Raw genomic sequence first — 21,019 nt, forward strand, 5'->3', positions numbered from 1 at the left:
TCCTTCTGGCTGCTTGTTGGCTGCTGAATCGATCAAGATTCACGCGGGTTTAAAAGATTCCCAACCTCCAGATAAGGAAACTTGCAATTAAAACATCCATGATAGGGATCAAAACAAAACAAAACAAAAACCCCAAAGATTCCTGAAAATTAGAGATCACTGCAAGGATTCTGAATGGAATGGAATGGAATAGAATAGAATAGAATAGAATAGAATAGAATAGAATAGAATAGAATAGAGCTGGAAGGGACTTTGGAGGTCATCTAGTCCAGCCCCCTTCTCAAGCAGGAGAACCTATACCATCTCAGACAAGTGACTATCTAGTCCAGTGGTTCTCAACCTTTTTAATGCCGCGACCCCCAACCGGTCGTAAGTCGAGGACTACTCAACCGGTCGTAAGCCGAGGACTACTCAACTGGTGCAGCACCGTCTGCAGAATGGGACTTTTGGCGGGCTCAGCAGGGCAGAGACAGCCTGGACAATTCCTATTGGCTTTTGAAAGCCAATAGAATTAGACGCTATTCAAGAGAGTCTATTCTCTTGGCTTTCAAAAGCCAATAGAATAAAAGGGAGTAGCACAGCTTAGGAAAAGGGGGGAAAAAATGGCGGACTGCGTTGTTTGGCGACCCCCGTGAAATGGTCGTTCGACCCCAAATGGGGTCCCGACCCACAGGTTGAGAACCACTGATCTACTCTCTTCTTAAAAATCTCCAGTGATGGAGTGCCCGCCATTTCTTGGGGCAAGCTGTTCCACTGGTTAATTGTCCTCACTGTCAGGAAGTTTCTCCTTAATTCCAGGTTGCTTCTCTCCTTGTTCAGTTTCCAACCATTGTTTCTCGTCCTGCCCTCTGGTGCTCTGGTGAACAATATGACCCCCCCTCTTCTTTGTGGCAGCCCCCCCACAAATACTGGAAGACTGCTATCGTGTCTCCCCTATTTCTTCTTTTCTTTAGACCAGCCAGACCCAAGTCCCGCAGCCATTCTTCGTATGTTTTAGTCTCCAGGCCTTGGATCATCTTAGTTGCTCTTCTCTAAACTTTTTCCAGAGTCTCAGCATCTTTTTTGTAATGTGGTGACCAAACCTGGCTGCAGTATGCCAGGTGTGGCCTTGCTAGGGTTTTATAAAGCGGTACTAATACTTTGTGTGTTCTTGATTCTACGCCCCTTGTTTATACAACCCAGGATTGTATTAGCTTTTTGGGCTGCTGCTGCACACGGCTGGCTCGCGGTCAAGCGATCGTCCGCTAGGACTCCAAGGTCCCTCTCACAGTTGCTGTTTTTGAGCCAGGTCTCGCCCAATCTGTACTTAAATCCTTACACTGCCCAAGTGTAAGACTTTGCACACTGAAACTCATTTTGTTGGATAGGGCCCATTGTTCAAGTTTGTGAAGATCTTTTTGAATCCTGAGTTTGTCTTGTGGAGTGTTGGCTACTCCTGCCGGTCTGGTGTCATCTGCAAATTGGATGAATTCCCCTTCAATTCTCTTATCTAAGTCATTGATGAAGATATTGAAGAGTCCTGGGCCTAAGACGGAACCTTGTAGTACCCCACTGCTTACTCCTCTCCATGTGGATGTAGTGCCGTTGAGGACTATTCGTTGAGTACGGTTTGTCAGCCAGCTACAGATCCATCTGGTGGTGATGGTGTCTACTCCACCTTTTTCTAGCTTACTAAGGAATGGGTTGTGGTCTACTTTGTCAAATGCTTTACCGAAAGCTGGGCATGCTACGTCCACTGCGTTTTGCTGGTCTGTTCGTTTAGTCACTTTATAAGAATAATAAAATATAATAAGCCGTAAATGAAATGGCACAAACAGGATCCCAGAGCAAAAACAAATGGATTCGAAGGTAAAAATAGAATAAGATGTTGTAGGAAAGAGAAAAATTTCTATTATGGCTCTCCTCCTTAAAGCTGGATTTCCTAACCCTTGGCAACTCGGAGAGGCTGGATTTCAACTCCCAGAATTCCCCCCGCCGGCTTTGCAAAAAATAAAATAATAATAATAATAATAAAAGTTAACACATGTCTCAAGAAAAGTGGTAAAATGGGGCAAAACCTATTGAACAACTGTCTTGCTCAGCGGCAGAAATTTTGGATGCTGCTCCCCTGCTTGCAAATAATAATAATAATAATAGTAGTAGTAGTAATAGTAATAGTAGTAGTAGTAATAATAATAATAATAATAATAATAATAATAATAATAATAATAATAATGTTGGAAGGGGATCTTGGAGGTCATCTAGTCCAACCCCCTGCTCAGGCAGGAAACCCTATACTATTTCAGACAAAGGGCTGTCCAGTCTCTTCTTAAAGACTTCCTGTGTTGGAGCATTCACTGCTTCTGGAGGAAGGTGGTTCCCCTGGTTAGTTGTTCTCCAACGAAACCGCTCCCATAAATGGGTTGAGCTGGCAGCTGGGGAGGATAGGAGTTGTAGTCTGGCCCATCTCTGATACAGCGGGGTTGAGACGGAGAAAGACCTGTCCCGTCTCTGCTTCATTCCAATTAAAAATGAGCATTTCAGTGGAGAAAAATCTCTCTTTTTTTGTGCCCCCCCCCAAGTGGTGATGAATCGGAAGCAAGAATGACGGAAATTTTGGGGTCCCTTGTGGTCGTAAGCCGAGGACTGCCTAAATACACAGGGTGGTTGAAAAAGAAATCACAGGCACGTAGCAGAGCTTCACTGAGTGGGCCACAAGATCCTCCCTCACAATTGATCTCGTTTCGGAACCATGAGGACTAGAGTCTTAACAAGTGTGTCTTCCTCCAGAACGGGGTCCGTTGTGGCCATAAGCTGAGGACGGCCTGACGTTCGGAGGGAAACGAGGTCAATTTCGGGGTCTGGCATTTCCCAGCAGCGCTGGAAGGGACCCCCACCCCACCCCTCCCCAGTTCTGAAGCGGAGAAAGAACAGGCCGAGCTTAAGCACCGGGCTAAAGTTTTCCCTCAGGACAAAAACACTAAAAGCAAAGAGAGAGGGAGGCTGTCTTTTCTCATCAGCCTCTTGTTTATATCTGCTTCCCAGATCTCTCCTTTAGCTGCTCATAATTTCCCAGAGGCTTTGACAAGGGCAGGGCAGAGGAAAAATTAAGCCCTAAATGAGATTTCGGGAGAAACAAAGGGAGAAGAAGGGCTGAGATTGCAGCTTGGAGCCTGTTGTGTGGCTTGTGATGGAGACACCACGCAACCGTCTTGGCAACAGGGGACCTCAGTGTCCTTCCTCCACAAGTGGTGGTTGAGCTTTTGATTTCTTCTCCTATCCAAATAATAATAATAATAATAATAGTAGTAGTAGTAGTAGTAGTAGTAGTAGTAGTAGTAATAACAACAACAACGACGACAACAACACCTAGGTTGATTGTACCTAGGATGCTGGCAGCAACCCATGGCAACCATCAGACTCAATTTGAATGTTCAGTTCACTGAGGTTCACGTCATCATCATCATCATCATCATCGAGTTGGAAGGGATCTTGGAGGTCTTCTAGCCCAACCCCCTGTTCAGGCAGGAAACCCTACCAGGGGTACGCAACCTTGACTCTTTTATGACTCGTGGACTTCAACTCCCAGAATTCCTCAGCCAGCATGGGGGAACTATGGCCCCTTCATGACTCGTGGACTTCAACTCCCAGAATTCCTGAGCCAGCATGGGGGAACTATGGTCCCTTCATGACTCGTGGACTTCAACTCCCAGAATTCCTCAGCCAGCATGGGGGAACTATGGCCCCTTCATGATTTGCGGACTTCAACTCCCAGAATTGAACAGCCAGCCATGCTGAGGGAAAAGGGAGAGGTTTCCATGCTGAGCCATGCTGGCTCAGGAATTCTGGGAGTTGAAGTCCACCAGTCATGAAGGGGCCATAGTTCCCCCATGCTGGCTGAGGAATTCTGGGAGTTGAAGTCCATGAGTCATAAAAGAGCCAAGGTTGCCTACCCCTGTGGCCTAGACCATTTCAGACCAATGGCTGTCCAGTCTCTTCTTAAAAACTTCCAGTGTTGGAGCATTCACAGCTTCTGGTAGCAGGTAGTTCCACTGGTTAATTGTTCTCATTGTCAGGAAATCTTGTTTCTGTTACGGCTAGTCCTTGACTTATGAGCCCCAATCAAGCCCCCAATTTCGCTGGCTAAGCGAGACGTTTGCAAAGTGGGTTTTGCCCCATTTTACGACCTTCCTTGCCACGGTCGTTAAGCAAATCCCTGCAGTTTTTCAGTTAATCAACACGGTTGTTAAGTGAATCCATCTCTCTCCCCCCCGGCACCACCATTGACTTTACTGGTCAGGAGGTTGCAAAAAGGGAATCCCACGAACCCGGGATCTGCAACCGTCACAAATGCGAGTCAATTTACCAGGCGTTCAAATTTTCATCTCATGAGCACAGGGGAGGCTGTGGCGGTTGCAAATGTGAAAAATAGTCAGGAGTCCATTTTTATTTTCAGGGAGATTGTGACTTTGAACGTTGTCACTAGATGAACTGTTGTAAGTCAGCATATTTCCTATTATATTATTCTGCTTTATTGCACACTCTGCCAGATGTTTAGATTAGTTTTAGCATTTTTATCCACTTCTCGAGTCCTTCCCAGGACCCCGGATAGGCAGAGGTGGATGTCACAGGATGTCAACTGTCCCGAGCCGAGCTGCCTTTTGCAGTTGACTGATGGGATTTCATCCGTGCCAATAATGTTTAAAGGGTATTATTATGGTTTTTAGCGATTTAGTTTCTGTAAGGACCCACCCCACTTTGCATCTTAAGAAGCCAGAACTCTTGGAATATTTCTTCCAACAGGCATCCTTTATTAAGAGAAAATGGTTGTCGGCGTTCTAGACAGGATTTGGGGGCCAAGCCCTAGGGTTCAAGGTTTTAAGGGGTTCCCAGCAGCCCCATCCCACCCCACCAACTGTCCAGCGACAATCCCAGGCGTTACATTTCCACCCCCTTTTCCCTCACTGCCAGTGGAAGGGAGACTTCAGAGAGTAGTAGATGAAAGCTGATGGCCCCATTGTTATGCTTTAGTCCAGTGGTCTCAACCTTTTTAATGCCGCGACCCCCAACCGGTCGTAAGTCGAGGACTACCCAACCGGTCGTAAGTCGAGGACTTTCCCTGCCCGGGAGCGCCGTGCATGCGTGGTGCCACCCCCTGCGCCGGCCGAGTCGTACCTGGCAAGGGGCAGCGACGACGCAGGGTGACCACTGGCTGGGCCACCAGCTGGCCCAGCCCAAGGGCAGTAAGGCACCCGCCGGGCCCCACGTGCGCCAGCAACCCTCCCTGCGCCCGCCGGCCTCCCACCTCCCACCCCTGGCCCTCTTTTACTTACATTTTTAGTAGTTGCTCAGCAGGGAGGGGTGGAAGCTTTCAGACAGCTCGCCTTCGCTGCAGACAACTTGCAGCACCGTTTGCAGAATGGGACTTTTGGCGGGCTCAGCAGGGCAGAGACAGCCTGGACAATTTCTACTAGCTTTTGAAAGCCAATAGAATTAGACTCTATTCAAGAGAGTCTATTCTATTGGCTTTCAAAAGCCAATAGAAGAAAAGGGAGTAGCACAGCTAAGGAAAAGGGGGGAAAAAATGGCAGACTGCGTTGTTTGGCGACCCCCGTGAAATGGTCGTTCGACCCCAAATGGGGTCCCCACCCACAGGTTGAGAACCACTGATCTAGTCCAACCCCCTGTTCAGGCAGGAGACCCTATAGCAGTGGTTCTCAACCTTTTTAATGCCGCGACCCCCAACCGGTCGTAAATCGAGGACTGCTCAACTGGCGCAGCACCGTTTGCAGAATGGGACTTTTGGCGGACTCAGCAGGGCAGAGACAGCCTGGACAATTCCTATTGGCTTTTGAAAGCCAATAGAATGAGACTCTATTCAAGAGAGTCTATTCTACTGGCTTTCAAAAGCCAATAGAATAAAAGGGAGTAGCACAGCTAAGGAAAAGGGGGGAAAAAATGGCGGACTGCGTTGTTTGGCGACCCCCGTGAAATGGTCGTTCGACCCCAAATGGGGTCCCGACCCACTGCTTTAGTCCTTTTGGTGGCATCCACATTCAGTCCCTTTTGAAGTTGTACCGAAGGAAGTGAGGGCCATAAAACCCCTTTTTTCACCCCGCTTCTCCTTCATCGTATGACAGAATCCAGAGAGGGCAGAAATGGGATTTTTCCATAGTCGATAACTAGAGATGAAATATAATTGGATTCTGACCGTTTCTTTTCTTTCTTTCTTTCTTTCTTTCTTTCTTTCTTTCTTTCTTTCTTTCTTTCTTTCTTTCTTTCTTTCTTTCTTTCTTTCTTTCTTTCTTCTAATGCTGGAATTTTTTTTAAGGCTGTCCATGAGTTTTTGTATATATCCCCGGCTTGGGTTTCGGAGGTCCAGATTGTCCAATAAAGCTTGGACGGTCATTTTGTCTGGCCTGGCAAAAAAGGGATTTCGGAGCTTGGAACACCAGCCGGCTTTCGCATCTGTTCTGGGCTCGGCTTGCCAGCCTTTGTTGGATGTGGAGACTCGGATTGGATCGTTTCCTTTTGAAGTTTATTTACAGCTGCCTCTGTGCCAAGGCATCTTTAGGTGGAACCCAGTGCCGTAAAAATAGATTGAGCCAAATCCACCAGAGGGAAGGTGGAGGGAAGGGAAGGGAGGAAAGGAAAGGAAAGGGATGGGAAGAAAAGGGAAAGGAAAGGAAAAACAGAGAAGGAAAGGGAATGGAAGGGAAGGAAAGGAAAGAGAGAAAGAAGGAGAAGGAGAAAGGGAGAAGGAAAGGAAAGGAGAAACAGAGAAGGAAAGGGAATGGAAGGGAAGGAAAAGAAAGGAGAGAAAGAAGGAAAAGGAGAAAGGGAGAAGGAAAGGAAGGGAAAGGAAAGGAAAGGAAAGGAAAGGAGAAACAGAGAGAAGGAAAGGAAATGGAAGGGAAGGGAAGGAAAGGAAAGGAGAGAAAGAAGGAAAAGGAGAAAGGGAGAGAAGGAAGAAAGGAAAGGGAAAGGAAAGGAGAAACAGAAGGAAAGGAAATGGAAGGGAAGGGAAGGAAAGGAAAGGAGAGATAGAAGGAGAAGGAGAAAGAGAGAGAAGGAAAGGGAAGGAAAAGAAAGAAAGGGAAAGGAAAGGAAAGAAGGAGAAACGGAGAGAAGGAAAGGAAATGGAAGGGAAGGAAACAAAAGGAGAGATAGAAGGAGAAGGAGAGGGAGAGAAGGAAATGGAAGGGAAGGAAAGGAAAGGAGAGAAAGAAGGAGAAAGGGAGAGAAGGAAAGGGAAGGGAAGGAAAGGAAAGGAAAGGAAAGGAGAGAAAGAGAAGGAGAAAGAGAAGGAAAGGAAAGGAAAGGAAAGGAAAGGAAAAGGATGGGAAGGAAAGGAAGGGAAGGGAGAGGGAAGGAGGGGAGGAAGGAAGTAAAGAAAGAAAAAAGGAAGGAAGAAAAAGAAAGAAAAGAAAGAAAGGAAGGAAGGAAAAAAAAGATAAAACCTATTTGACTTTTTCAGTGGTTTAACAGACGGAAAACCTCCAATTTCCCCCTCTTGGTGTCTGGGAGATACAGATAGTCTTCAACTTACCACCAAAATTGAGCCCCACATTTCCGTTGCTAAGCAAGACAGTCATTAAGTGAATTTTGCCCCATTTTACCACTTCTTTACCACCGTCGTTAAGTGAATCGCTTTAGCTATTAAGTTAGTAACCCGGTCGTTAAGTGAATCCAGCGTTCCCCCACTGACTTTGCTTGTCAGAGAGTTGCCTGACCCCCCCCCCGGGACGCTGCAACCGTCGTAAATGTGAGTCAGTCACCAAGGCTCTGAATTTTGATCACGTAACCCTGGGGGGACGCTGGGACGGCCACAAGTGTGAAAAACAGCCCTAAGTCGCTTTTTTCGGTGTTGTTGTTGCTTCGAACGGTCACTAAACAAGTCGAGGACCGCTTGAAGAAATGGAAGCATTGGAAAACTGTCCGGAGGAAAAGCATTCCATCGGCTCCGTCCCTTTCTCTTTTCTTTTTAATTTCTGCAACTTATTATTCTGGCATTATTATTTTCATTTTTTTTAAATTTAATCTTATTTTTAAAATTTTCGTCGGGCGATCTGCACCTCCATCTGCCTCGCTGCTTCTTTTTTTCAGTGCCGTTGCAACTTTAAACCGTCACTAAATGAATGTCGTAAGCCGAGGACTCCCTAGGGCAGGGATAGGCAACCTTGGCTCTTTTATGACTGTGGACTTCAACTCCCAGAATTCCTGAGCCAGCCATGCTGAGGGGAAAGGGAGAGGTTTCCAAGCTGAGCCATGCTGGCTGAGGAATTCTGGGAGTTGAAGTCCACGAGTCATGAAGGGGCCATAGTTCCCCCATGCTGGCTCAGGAATTCTGGGAATTGAAGTCCATGAGTCATGAAGGGGCCAAAGTTTCCCCCATCCTGGCTCAGGAATTCTGGGAGTTGAAGTCCTCGAGTCATAAAGGGGCCATAGTTCCCCCATGCTGGCTCAGGAATTCTGGGAGTTGAAGTCCACGAGTCATGAAGGGGCCAGAGTTTCCCCATCCTGGCTCAGGAATTCTGGGAGTTGAAGTCCGCAAGTCATGAAGGGGCCATAGTTCACCCATGCTGGCTCAGGAATTCTGGGAGTTGAAGTCCCCGAGTCATGAAGGGGCCAAAGTTTCCCCCAGGCTGGCTCAGGAATTCTGGGAGTTGAAGTCTATGAGTCACGAAGGGACCAAAGTTTCCCCCATGCTGGCTGAGGAATTTTGGGAATTGAAGTCCATGAGTCATGAAGGAGCCACAGTTTCCCCCATCCTGGCTCAGGAATTCTGGGAATTGAAGTCCATGAGTCATGAAGGAGCCATAGTTCCCCCATGCTGGCTCAGGAATTCTGGGAATTGAAGTCCACGAGTCATGAAGGGGCCAAAATTTCCCCATCCTGGCTCAGGAATTCTGGGAGTTGAAGTCCGCAAGTCATGAAGGGGCCATAGTTCCCCCGTGCTGGCACAGGAATTCTGGGAGTTGAAGTCTATGAGTCATAAAAGAGCCAAGGTTGCCTACCCCTGCCCTAGGTAGTTGCAGATGAATTTAAAAAGCTTAAGAAGAAGAAAATATATATAATAATCCGCTCACCGGAAGATTGCTTGTCTTGGGGCTTGGCAAGCTCCCAGCTTGCAAATTGTTGAGAATTTCACGATGGAAAAAAAAACTCTAACTGCCTGGGTTTGATGTTTGACTGTTGTTGATACCCACACAAACACACACAAACACAATCAGGAAAAGTTGCACAGGCCAGCCAGTCTTCTCTGCCAGGGATTTTAAAAGAGGCATTTTGCAGACTTTTTTATTTTTATTTTTAAATATGTTTTATTAATATTTGTTTACATAGTCACCTTAATATCTGGTAAACATCGTGTTGTCTGGGTTTATACTTAAAAAACAATCAGTAGAAATTAGTTTCTATAATTCTATAGTCCATTTAATAGCTTTGCTTGATTTTCTTCCAATAATACTCTCTTTTGCCAACCTTGAATTAATACAATTCTTTTTTAAAAAAGTTTTATTGATTTTCTAATTTTACATTTAAGTATTTAAAAAGCAACATGGCAGCTGGGTTAACCAATAATTCAATAACATACAAATATCTTTAACAGAAATCTCAAAGTACCACATTAAATATTTCCTCTCTTTTCCCCTTATGTTTATATTTAGACTAATACAGTTCTTATTATATCAGTTGAATAAAAGTTACATTCTTACAGTTATCAGTAATTTTTAGCTTATACATAGCCAAGTTATTCTAACATTCAGTCTTTTATATTCAATGTCCGAATTAGTTTTCCCAATTTTTAATTTCCCGTTAATATTTGAATTTAACGTTTATTGGTTATAATTTCCAGGTTTTAAGTAACCATAATTCCCATTATCAAATTCATCACAAAGTCTCATGTTCAGGATACACATCTTATCTAGTCAAACATATTCTATTTCTCACCATCTTACGTCATCTAATTAGTAATACAGTAATACAATTCTGATTATTTGGATCAATAACAATTAAATACAGACATATTTTCCTAATATTTCTGCAAAGAATAACCACATTGACATAAAGCTGCTTTTCTAGCTGGTCCTCTTGATTGCCTTATCCCAGATCCTGTTTAAAATTCTTATTTAAATTTGTTTTCCCCCCCAATATTCAAAATGTTCTTACTGGTTTAAGATTTTCATTACACTTAAGTATTTAAGTCTTTTTCCTCATACAGGCCATCCCAACACTTTTACATTTCTCACACCTTAAAAAAAAAACTTTTTAAATTCATCTGCAAATACCTAGGGAGTCCTCGGCTTATGACATTCATTTAGCAACCATTCAGAGTTGCAACGGCACTGTACAAAAGTGACTTAACGGCCGTTTTTCACACTTACGACCGTCGCAGCTCACTGTTGCACGATCACGTGATCAAAATTCAGATGCTTGGCAACTGACTCGTATTTACGACGGGGGGTCACGTGATCCCCTTTTTGCGACCTTCTGACGAGCAAAAGTCAACGGGGGGAAGCCCGATTCGCTTAACGACGGTGTGACTTAACTCAAGAACCGCGTTGATTTGTTTTAACAATCGAGGCAAGGAAAGTTGTGCAAATTGAAATAAAAATTTTTAAACAGGATCTAGGATAAAGCAATCAAAATGACCAGTTAGAAAAGCAGCTTTATATGAATGTGGTGATTATTTGCAGAAATATTAGAAACATGTCTATATTGAATTATTGAGCCAAATGATAAGCAACTTAAACAGTGTCTCGCTTAGCGACGGAAAGGTTTCAGCTCAGCTGTGGCCATTGAGGACTGCCTTTAATTAGGTTTTTTTTCCTCTTTATTCCAATTTTTCTGACCCAGTGAAATCGTCCTGGGGTGGGGGGCTTAAGGGGGGGCACTTTTCAGCCACCAAGCCCCCTCCCACTTCCTTCTTCCTTTGCTCCAAAATAAATTAGCATTGGAAGAGGGGGGCAAGTGCCTTGGCACTGATTTGATTTCTGGTGCCCCCCCTGGAAGAAGCGGGCTGAACCCCCATTTCTTTTCTCCCTCCCTCCCTCTCTCTCTCTCTCCCACCCTCCCTCTCCAAATGACGCAGGGTCGCAGAGCCTCAGGCCGATGCATCACAGGTGCAGCTTCTGCCCCCGCAACTCCGTGGGCCCCCTGACCCATTTTTCTACCCCACAGGAGGGTCGGGGAAGGCAAGCCACGCGCCCTAAGCTGGTGATAACTCCCCCCCCCCCACGGGCAGTGTGTTCATTACCCTTCCGTTGCCATGGCAACGGGACCCTCTCTTCTCCCCCCCACCCCGCCATCCTCTGTGGGAATGGGGCATCTGCTCTCTTGAGTGGAAGAGGAGGGGGGCTGTTTTTGTTTCGGTGCAAAGGGGAGGGGGGCACAGAAAGGGCCGGGGGGGGGGGGCTGACTTGGGTCTGGGTAGATGGCCAGGAGGGAGAGGGGGGGTTAATTTCTGCAGCTTCCTCCCCCCTCCCCCAGCCCGCCTGATCTCTTTCCTTGATTTTCAAGGGGCTTTGCGAAGACACACACACCCCCCCCCCCCGGAGGTTTTTAAGAAGAGATTGGATGGACTGCCTTTTGCTTGGAATGTATAGGGTCTCCTGCGTGAGTGGGGGGGGGGGCTGGGGGGTTGGACCTGAAGACCTCTGAGGTCCCTTCCAGCTCTGTTATTCTGCTATTCTTTCTTTCTTCCTTCCTTCCCTCCTTCCTTCTCTCCTTCCTTCCCTCCCTCCCTCCTTCCTTCTCTCCTTCCTTCGTTCCTTCTCTCCTTCCTTCCTTCCCTCCCTCCTTCCTTCTCTCCTTCCTTTGTTCCTTCCCTCCCTTCTTCCTTCCTTTCTTCCTTCCCTCCTTCCTTCCTTCCTTCTCTCCTTCCTTTCTTCCTTCCTTCTCTACCTCCTTCCATCCTTCCTTCTCTCCTTCTCTCCTTCCTTCCTCCCTCTGTCCTTCCTTCGTTCCTTCGTTCCTTCTCTCCTTCCTTCCTTTCCTTCCTTCCCTCCCTCCTTCCTTCCTTCCTTCTCTCCTTCCTTCCTTTCCTTTCCTCTCTTCTTCCTTCCTTCCTTCCCTTCCCTTCTTCCTTCCTTCCTTCCTTCCTTCCTTCTCCCTTCTTCCTTCCTTCCTTCCTTCCCTTCCTTCTTCCTTCCTTCCTTCCTCCTTCCCTCCCTTCTTCCTTCCTTCCTTCCCTCCCTTCTTCCTTCCTTCCTTCCTTCCTTCCCTCCCTTCCCTTCCTTCCTTCCTTCCTTCCTTCTCTCCTTCCTTCCCTACTTCCTTCCTCTCCATCACTGGGCGTTTTCAAGAACAAATTGGACAGCCATTTATCCAGAATGGAACAGGGTCTCATTTTTGAGCAAGGGGTTGGACTAGAAGACCTCCAGGATCCCTTCCAACTCTGTTACAGGTGGTCCTTGACTTATGACCACAACTGAGCCTAAAATTTCCCTTGCTACATGAGACAGTTCTTAAGTGAGGTTTGTCCCACTTTACGACCTTTCTTGCCACAGTTCCACTTTTACACCCTGCAGTTATGGGACCCCATTTTACTGAAAATTGACATTCATTTCTGGGGGAGGTTTTTTGCCAAAACCGTTCCCGTAGCGAGCCGCTGGCTCGCTTAACGACTGTGGCGTTCGCTTAATGACTGCCACGAAACCCAAAAAAGGTAGCAACGTTCGGTTGGTCACGTGGCCAACCCGATTTACGACCGTCGCACGTTTACGACCTTGACAGCCGGGCTCCATGCCGGTCGTAACTTGAGGACTGCTTAAATCAGCGCCCTGGTGCTGCTCCGATGCTGCTTGTTGACGAGGGCTTGGAAAGAGCCGTGAGACAAATTATCTCCTGTTTTGTGAAGAAAAATCCAGCTTTTCTTCATTTTTCCTGGAAAAAAAAAAGCTTTGGAGCTGTTTTTAAGAAGGGCAGGAATGTTAATGAGCAGATGCCTTAACAACAAATCGGTCTCTTTTCCAGGAACTTATAAATCACGGTCCGTTTATTAGAAGTAACATATAAATAAATATGGTGTAATCAGCCCCGAGATAGGATTGTAAACTACACCAGCGCCTCAACTTAACGACCGATTTTACAATATTGAGCAGCCATTAAGGAGAAAGGAAAGGCAAGCGAAGCAAAGGAAGATAAAAGAAAGGGGGTGGGGGGGTGGGGAATTAAAAACTCATATATAGTGTTTTCTATAAAGAAAGAAATTTCTCCCCCATTGGCACTTTTTTAAGCCCTTTTGGAACCTCATCGGGGTGGGCGCCACGTAAATTTTGTTCAGCTGGGTTGAGAGTGAAACAGGTTGTGTGAACACAAGGAGTTGGTGCACCTGGGAGGACACATCCGGGATGGCCCCAGGATCACAATTTCTAACAGAACAGCAGAGTTGGAAGGGACCTTGGAGGTCATCCAGTCCAACCCCCTGCTCAGGCAGGAGATCCTATACCGTTCCAGACAAAGGGCTGTCCCGTCTCTTCTTTAAAACCTCCAGTGTTGGAGCACCCACAACTTCTGGCGGCAAGGAGTTCCACTGGTGAATTGTTCTCACTGTCAGGATATTTCTCCTTAATTCCAGGTTGTTCCTTCTTTCTTTGATTATTTTGCATTCGTTGCTTCTTGTCCTGCCTTCAGGGGCTTTGGAGAATAGGATGACCCCCTTCCTCTTCTTCTTGGCAGCCCCTCAAATATGGGAAGATTGTTATCATGTCACCCCTGGTCCTTCTCTTTGTTAGACTAGACTGGAGTAGACAACCTTGGCTCTTTTATGACTCGTGGACTTCAACTCCCAGAATTCCTGAGCCAGCATGGTGGAAACTTTGGCCCCTTCACAACTTGTGGACTTCAACTCCCAGAATTCCTGAGCCAGTGTGGCTCAGCTTGGAAACCTCTCCCTTTCCCCTCAGCATGGTTTCCTCAGGAATTCTGGGAATTGAAGTCCACGAGTCATAAAAAAGCCATAGTTCCCTCATGCTGGCTCAGGAATTCTGGGAGTTGAAGTCCATGAGTTATGAAGGGGCCACAGTTCCCCCATGCCTGCTCAGGAATTCTGGGAGTTGAAGTCCACGAGTCATAAAAGAGCCAAGGTTGCCGACCCCTGGCCTAGACAAATTAAGATTCCCCCCCCCAAAACACATTACAACTTCCTTTCTACATCTGTTGTAGGAATTAATTTTTAATAATTTGTTCTTATTATTCTTTTCTTTAATGGACGTGCACTTTGTTGCATTGTTTCCTTTTGTTCCATTTTGGAGAAGCCGGAGTCAATTTTGCTTCCTCGCAAGATCTGGCAGAGCTTGGAAGTATAAAAATGCTGAATCCAGGCCAAACGGGCAGTGCAACATGGGCTGGTGTTTCTCTCCGAGAATGCGGTGGAAAAATTTCCTGTCAGTGAGAAGAATTAAAGGAGTGGAATTGCTTCCCTCCAGAGGTTGTGGGTGCTCCATCGCTGGAGGTTTTTAAGAAGAGATAGAGTAGAATAGAATAGAATAGAATAGAATAGAATAGAATAGAATAGAATAGAATAGAATAGAATAGAATAGAATAGAATAGAATAAGAACAAGAACAGAATAAGAACAGGAATAGAGTAGAGTAGAATAGAATAGAATAGAATAGAATAGAATAGAATAGAATAGAATAGAATAGAATAGAATAGAATAGAATTACAGAATGGAAATATATGGAATGGAATGGAATGGAATAGAATAGAATATGGAATGGAATATGGAATGGAATGGAATAGAATAGAATAGAATTACAGAATGGAAATATATGGAATGGAATAGAATAGAATAGAATAGAATAGAATAGAATAGAATAGAATAGAATAGAATAAGAACAAGAACAGAATAAGAACAGGAATAGAGTAGAGTAGAGTAGAGTAGAGTAGAGTAGAGTAGAGTAGAGTAGAGTAGAGTAGAGTAGAGTAGAATTGAATGAAGGAAGGAAGGAAGGAAGGAAGGAAGGAAGGAAGGAAGGAAGGAAGGAAGGAAGGAAGGAAGGAAGAGTAGTAGAATATCAGAGCTGGAAGGGACCTTGGAGGTCTTCTAGTCCAGCTCCCCACTCAAGCAGGAGAACCTATGCCATCTCAGACAGGTGAATGTCTCTAGCTTCTTCTTAAAAACCTCCAGTGATGGAGCGCCCATGATTTCTGGTGGCAAGCTGTTCCACTGGTTAATTGTCCTCACTCTCAATAAGTTTCTCCTTAATTCCAGGTTGCTTCTCTCTTTGATGAGTTTCCAACCATGGTTTCTCGTCCTTCCTCTGGTGCTTTGGTGAATAATTTGACTCCCTCCTCTTCTTTGTGGCAGCCCCTCAGATACTGGAACACTGCTATCATGTCTCCCTTATTTCTTCTTTTCTTTAGACTAGCCAAACCCAAGTCCCGCAGCCGTTCTTCGTATGTTTTAGTATTATTCTGCTATTCTGCTATTCTAATCCAGAAGAGAACCAGCCTAGAACTAAACCAGTGGAATTCTTTGCCTCCAGAAGTTATGGGCGCTCCATCACTGGAGATTTCTAAGAAGAGACTGGACAGCCACTTGTCTGAAATGATATAGGCCGGGTCTCCTGCTTGAACACGGGGTTAGACTAGATGACCTCCAAAGTCCCTTCCAACTCTGTTATTCTGTCCTTGATTTACAACAGTTCATTTTAGTGATGGTTCAAAGTTATCCCAGCACTGAGAAAAGGGACTTGTGACGATTTTTTCACGCTTACAACCGTTGCAGCATCCCCGTGGTCACGTGATCAAAATTCAGACACTTGGCCAACTGACTCATATTTATGACGGTCGCAGTGCCCCAGGTTCACGCGATCCCCTTTTCACGACCTTCTCACCAGCCATGTCAATGGGAGAAGCCCGGTTCACTTAACAACCGTGAGGCTAACTTCGCAACTGCAACGATTCGCTTAACGACGGTGGCCAGACAGGTCACAGAAAGGGTGCAAAACTCACTTAACTGTCTCGCATAACGACAGAAATATTGGGCTTCATTGTCGTAAGTTGAGGACTTACCTGTATTGTGGGTTTTTCATAGCGTAAGCCTCTCGGAGTCACTCAAGTATGATTTGGGCAGCCGGTACATTTTGTGTAATAAATTAATGAAAGAAATGGGCGCATAGGATTTCTCGCCTGGGGGGGGGCAATCGGGGGTCCTGACGTGGCAGATAACAGCTTTTGAATTCGGGCTGCCCAACTCACTTTGTTTTTATCCTTTTCTTTTGCAGAGTGTTCAAGAAAGCCAGCCCCAATGCCAAGGTAAGAGACCTCTTGATTCGTTTTGCAAGATTTGGTCATGATGGAAACTGGCAGGCCAGATAATCTGTTGATCGGGAGGCACTTAACGAAAGGAGAAGAAGAAAAAAAAATGCTAATCCAGTTGCAACACTTTAAATCAGGGCTCTCCAAAATTCCTGACAGTGAGGACAATTAATCAACTGCCTCCGGAAGTGGTGAATGCTCCAACACTGGAAGTTTTTTTAAGAAGAGATTGGACAACCATTTGTCTGAGACGGAATAGGGCTTCCTTCTTGAGTAGGGGGTTGGACTAGATGACCTCCAAGGTTCCTTCCAACTCTGTTATTCTGTTATTCTATTCTCCAAAGCCTCTGAAGGCAGGACAAGAAAGCAACGGGTGGAAAGTCATCAAGGAGAGAAGCAACCCGGAACTAAGGAGAAACTTCTTGACAGTGAGAATAATTAACCAGTGGAACAACTTCCCACCAGAAGCTGTGAATGCTCCAACACTGGAGGTTTCTAAGAAGAGACTGGACAACCATTTGACTGGAATGGTCTAGGGCAGTGGTTCTCAACCTGTGGGTCAGGACCCCATTTGGGGTCGAACGACCATTTCACGGGGGTCGCCAAACAACGCAGTCCGCCATTTTTTCCCCCTTTTCCTTAGCTGTGCTACTCCCTTTTATTCTATTGGCTTTTGAAAGCCAATAGAATAGACTCTCTTGAATAGAGTCTAATTCTATTGGCTTTCAAAAGCCAATAGGAATTGTCCAGGCTATCTCTGCCCTGCTGAGCCCGCCAAAAGTCCCATTCTGCAAACGGTGCTGCACCAGTTGAGTAGTCCTCGACTTACGACTGGTTGAGTACTCCTCGACTTACGACCGGTTGGGGGGTCGCAGCATTAAAAAGGTTGAGAACCACTGGTCTAGGGTTTCCTGCTTGAGCAGGGGGTTGGACTAGAAGGCCTCCAAGGTCCCTTCCATCTTTGTTACTCTATTCTATTCCGTTCTGTTCTGCTCTGTTCTATTCTATTCTGTGTCTCCTGCTTGAGCAGGGGGTTGGACTAGATGACCTCCGAGTCCCTCCCAACTCTGTTCTTCTGTTAAGACAGCAAGGAATTGCTTCCTCCGCCAGCTCTCCTTGACGGGGGAAGCAGTGTCCCTGCTGGTCTTAAGTGCCAGCCAACCATTGTGTTGCTAAGTGAGCTTCTGGTGCCTCAGCTGATGTCCGTAAGCCCCACCTGGAACTCTGGATGAATAGAGGCCTATGAGTCATCTTGGCCAGGTCATGGCCAGGAGAAGGCCTGTGGTAAACATAGCAAGGCGGGTGTCCTTCCTTTCCGTTTCAGCTCCTCCGTTTTCCATGGGAACCGAAAGTCTCCCTCGGTGTCAGAAGGCAAGGACGGGAGGGTAGCTAAAAATAATCCAGAGATGAAAAGCCAGTCTGTGGAAAGCTGAGCTCATAAACCACGATTCGGCCCAGGTGGGGAGGAAGCCGGGTAAGAGAGAGAGAGAGAGGGAGGGAGGGAGGGAGGGAGGGAGGGAGAGAGGGAGAATGGAAGGATGGATTATAGATAAAGACAGACAGACATAATGGGTGGAAGGATGGATGGATGGATGGATGGATAGATGGAAGGATGGAAGATAGATAGATAGATAGATAGATAGATAGATAGATAGATAGATAGATAGATAGTTGTTTTCTGAGGGTTTTCTCCCGCGTAGATAGATAGATAGATAGATAGATAGACAGACAGACAGACAGACAGACAGACAGACAGACAGACAGACAGACAGACAGATAGATAGATAGATAGATAGATAGATAGATAGATAGATAGATAATGGATGGATGGATGATACAGACAGACAGATAGACAGATAGGTAGATAGATGATGATGGATGGATGGATAGATAGATAATTAGATAACTAGGTTAGAGATAAATAGATATATGATAGATAGATAGATAGATAGATAGATAGATAGATAGATAGATAGATAATGGAAGGATGGATGATGGATAGATAGATAGATAGATAGATAGATAGTAATAGTAGTAAAGTTGGAAGGGACCTTGGAGGTCATCTAGTCCAACCCCCTGGTCGGGCAGGAAACCCTACACCATTTCGGACAAATGGCTGTCCAGTCTCTTCTTAAAAACTTCCAGTGTTGGAGCATTTACTGCTTCTGGAGGCAGGCTGTTCCACTGATTAATTGTTCTCAATGTCAGGAAGTTTCTCCTTAGTTCTAGGTTGCTTCTCTCCTTGATTAGTTTCCACCCGTTGCTTCTTTTCCTGCCTTCAGGTGCTTTGGAAAATAGCTTAATTCCCTCTTCTTTATGGCAGCCCCTGAGATATTGGAATACTGCTATCATGTCCCCCCTTGTCCTTCTCTTCGTTAAACTAGACATACCCAATTCTCGCAACCGTTCCTGATATGTTTTAGCCTCCAGTCCCCTAATCCTCTTTGTTGCTCTTCTCTGTACTCTTTCTAGAGTCTCAACATCTTTTTTACATCGTGGTGACCAAACTGGATGCAGTATTCCAAGTGTGGCCTTACCAAGGCATTGAAGAGTGGTATTAATACTTCACGTGATCTTGATTCTATCCCTCTGTTAATGCAGCCTAGCACTGTGTTGGCCTTTTTGGCAGCTGCAGCACACTGCTGGCTCATATTTAGGAGATTGTCTACTAGGACTCCAAGGTCCCTCTCACAGTTACTACTATTGAGCATGGTGCCACCTATGCTGTACTTGTGCATTTGTTTTTTCTTGCCTAAATGTAGAACCTTGCTTTTTTCACCATTGAATTTCATTTTGTTAGTTAGTGCCCAGTGTTCAAGTCTGTCCAGAGCCTTCTGTATCTGAAGCCTGTCTTCTGGAGTGTTGGCTATTCCTGCCAGCTTGGTGTCGTCTGCAAATTTGATGAGTTCCCCATCTATCCCTTCATCCAAATCGTTGATGAAGATGTTGAAGAGTACTGGGCCCAGAACAGAGCCCTGGGGCACCCCACTACACACTTACCTCCATATAGATGCAGTTCCATTGAGGACCACTCGCTGAGTACGGCCGGTCAGCCAGCTATGGATCCATCTGGTGGTGGTTCTGTCTACCCCACATTTTTCTATCTTGTCAAGTAGTAGGTTGTGATCTACTTTATCAAATGCTTTACTGAAGTCCAAGTAAATTATGTCCACAGCATTCCTCTGATCCACTAATTTTGTCACTTGGTCAAAGACTGCAATAAGATTTGTCTGGCATGATCGATTTTTGACAAACCCATGTTGGCTTTTAGTAATGACTTTGTTTGCCTCTAGGTGTTCGTTGATTCGTTGTTTGATTATCTTTTCCAGGATCTTCCCAGGTATTGAGGTCAGGCTGATAGGTCTGTAATTTCCTGGATCCATTTTTTTTTCCTTTTTTTGAGGATGGGAACTACATCAGCTCTTTTCCAGTCCTCTGGTAGTTCCCTCTGTTCCAGGATCTTTGAAAAATATAGTTCAGTGGCTCCGATATCACATCTGCCAGTTCCTTGAGAACTCTGGGGTGTAATCCGTCTGGTCCTGGCGATTTGAACTCATCTAGGCTGGATAGATAGATAGATAGATAGATAGATAGATAGATAGATAGATAGATGATAGATAATGGAAGGATGGATTATAGATACAGACAGACAGATAATGGGTGGAAGAAAGGATGGAAGGATGGATGATAGATAGATAGATAGATAGATAGATAGATAGATAGATAATGGATGGATGGATGGATGGATGGAAGGTTGGATGGATGATACAGACAGACAGACAGATAAACATAGACAGACACATACATAGATATACAGAGATAGACAATAGATATATGTATATAAAGAGAGATTAGACAGAGAGGGAAAGAGAGATAGATGAGAGATTGGTTTGTTGGTTGGTAAGTAGATAATTGATAGATGAGAGAGAGAGAGAGAAATGATAGATGATAGGTTGATTGGTAGCTAGATGTGAGATAGGTAGGTAGACAGACAGACAGACAGCAGAATAACAGAATAGCAGAATAACCCAGTTAGAAGGGACCTTGGAGGTCTTCTAGTCCAACCCCCTGCTCAAACAGGAGACCCTTCCAGAGTCACAGAATAAGTAGAGTCGGGAGGGACCTTGGAGGTCATCTAGTCCAACCCCCTGCTCAAGCAGGAAACTCCATCTCAGTCAGAGGCTTGTCCAATCTCTTCTTTGGATGAATAGATAGGAGAGAGGGGGAGAAGGGAGCAGAAACTCATGTTAAATCTTTCTTTAATAATGATGTTCCTTGGCTCTTGATAGACAGACGACGTCTCCCTCAGGCCTTGCCAAAATGACTCCTCTGTCCTTTTGTCTCCTGGCAGCTCACCGTTTACCTGGGAAAGAGAGATTTTGTCGACCACATTGACCTCGTGGATCCAGTCGGTAAGTGGAGCTGTCAGCACTCCATAAAGCAGGGGTGTCCAAACTGAGCAAAGCTGTCTGAGGAATTCTGGGAGTTGAAGTCCACCAGTCTTAAAGCGGCCCAGTTTGGCTGGCTGAGGAATTCTGGGAGTTGAAGTCCATCAGTCTTAAAGCGGCCCAGTTTGGCTGGCTGAGGAATTCTGGGAGTTGAAGTCCACCAGTCTTAACGCGGCCCAGTTTGGCTGGCTGAGGAATTCTGGGAGTTGAAGTCCACCAGGCTTAACGCGGCCCAGTTTGGCTGGCTGAGGAATTCTGGGAGTTGAAGTCCACCAGTCTTAACGCGGCCCAGTTTGGCTGGCTGAGGAATTCTGGGAGTTGAAGTCC

The 21,019-nt window shown here is 45.6% G+C and overlaps 1 protein-coding gene across 2 annotated transcripts in view; it reads left to right on the top strand.

Moving 5' to 3' along the window:
• The window catches only part of ARRB1 (arrestin beta 1), a 70,665-nt gene that overhangs the window by 27,837 nt on the left and 21,809 nt on the right, over positions 1–21,019 (top strand). For both annotated transcript variants that reach the window (XM_039346440.1, XM_039346441.1), the window contains exons 2-3: positions 16,211–16,241; positions 20,596–20,656. In XM_039346440.1, the coding sequence (XP_039202374.1) occupies positions 16,211–16,241; positions 20,596–20,656 (92 nt within the window). The remainder of the gene's footprint in view (positions 1–16,210; positions 16,242–20,595; positions 20,657–21,019) is intronic.

The sequence above is a fragment of the Crotalus tigris genome, unplaced genomic scaffold, assembly GCF_016545835.1.
Source record: "Crotalus tigris isolate CLP2741 ecotype Arizona unplaced genomic scaffold, ASM1654583v1 scf7180000017997.644853, whole genome shotgun sequence".
Classification (NCBI taxonomy): Eukaryota; Metazoa; Chordata; class Lepidosauria; order Squamata; family Viperidae; genus Crotalus; species Crotalus tigris.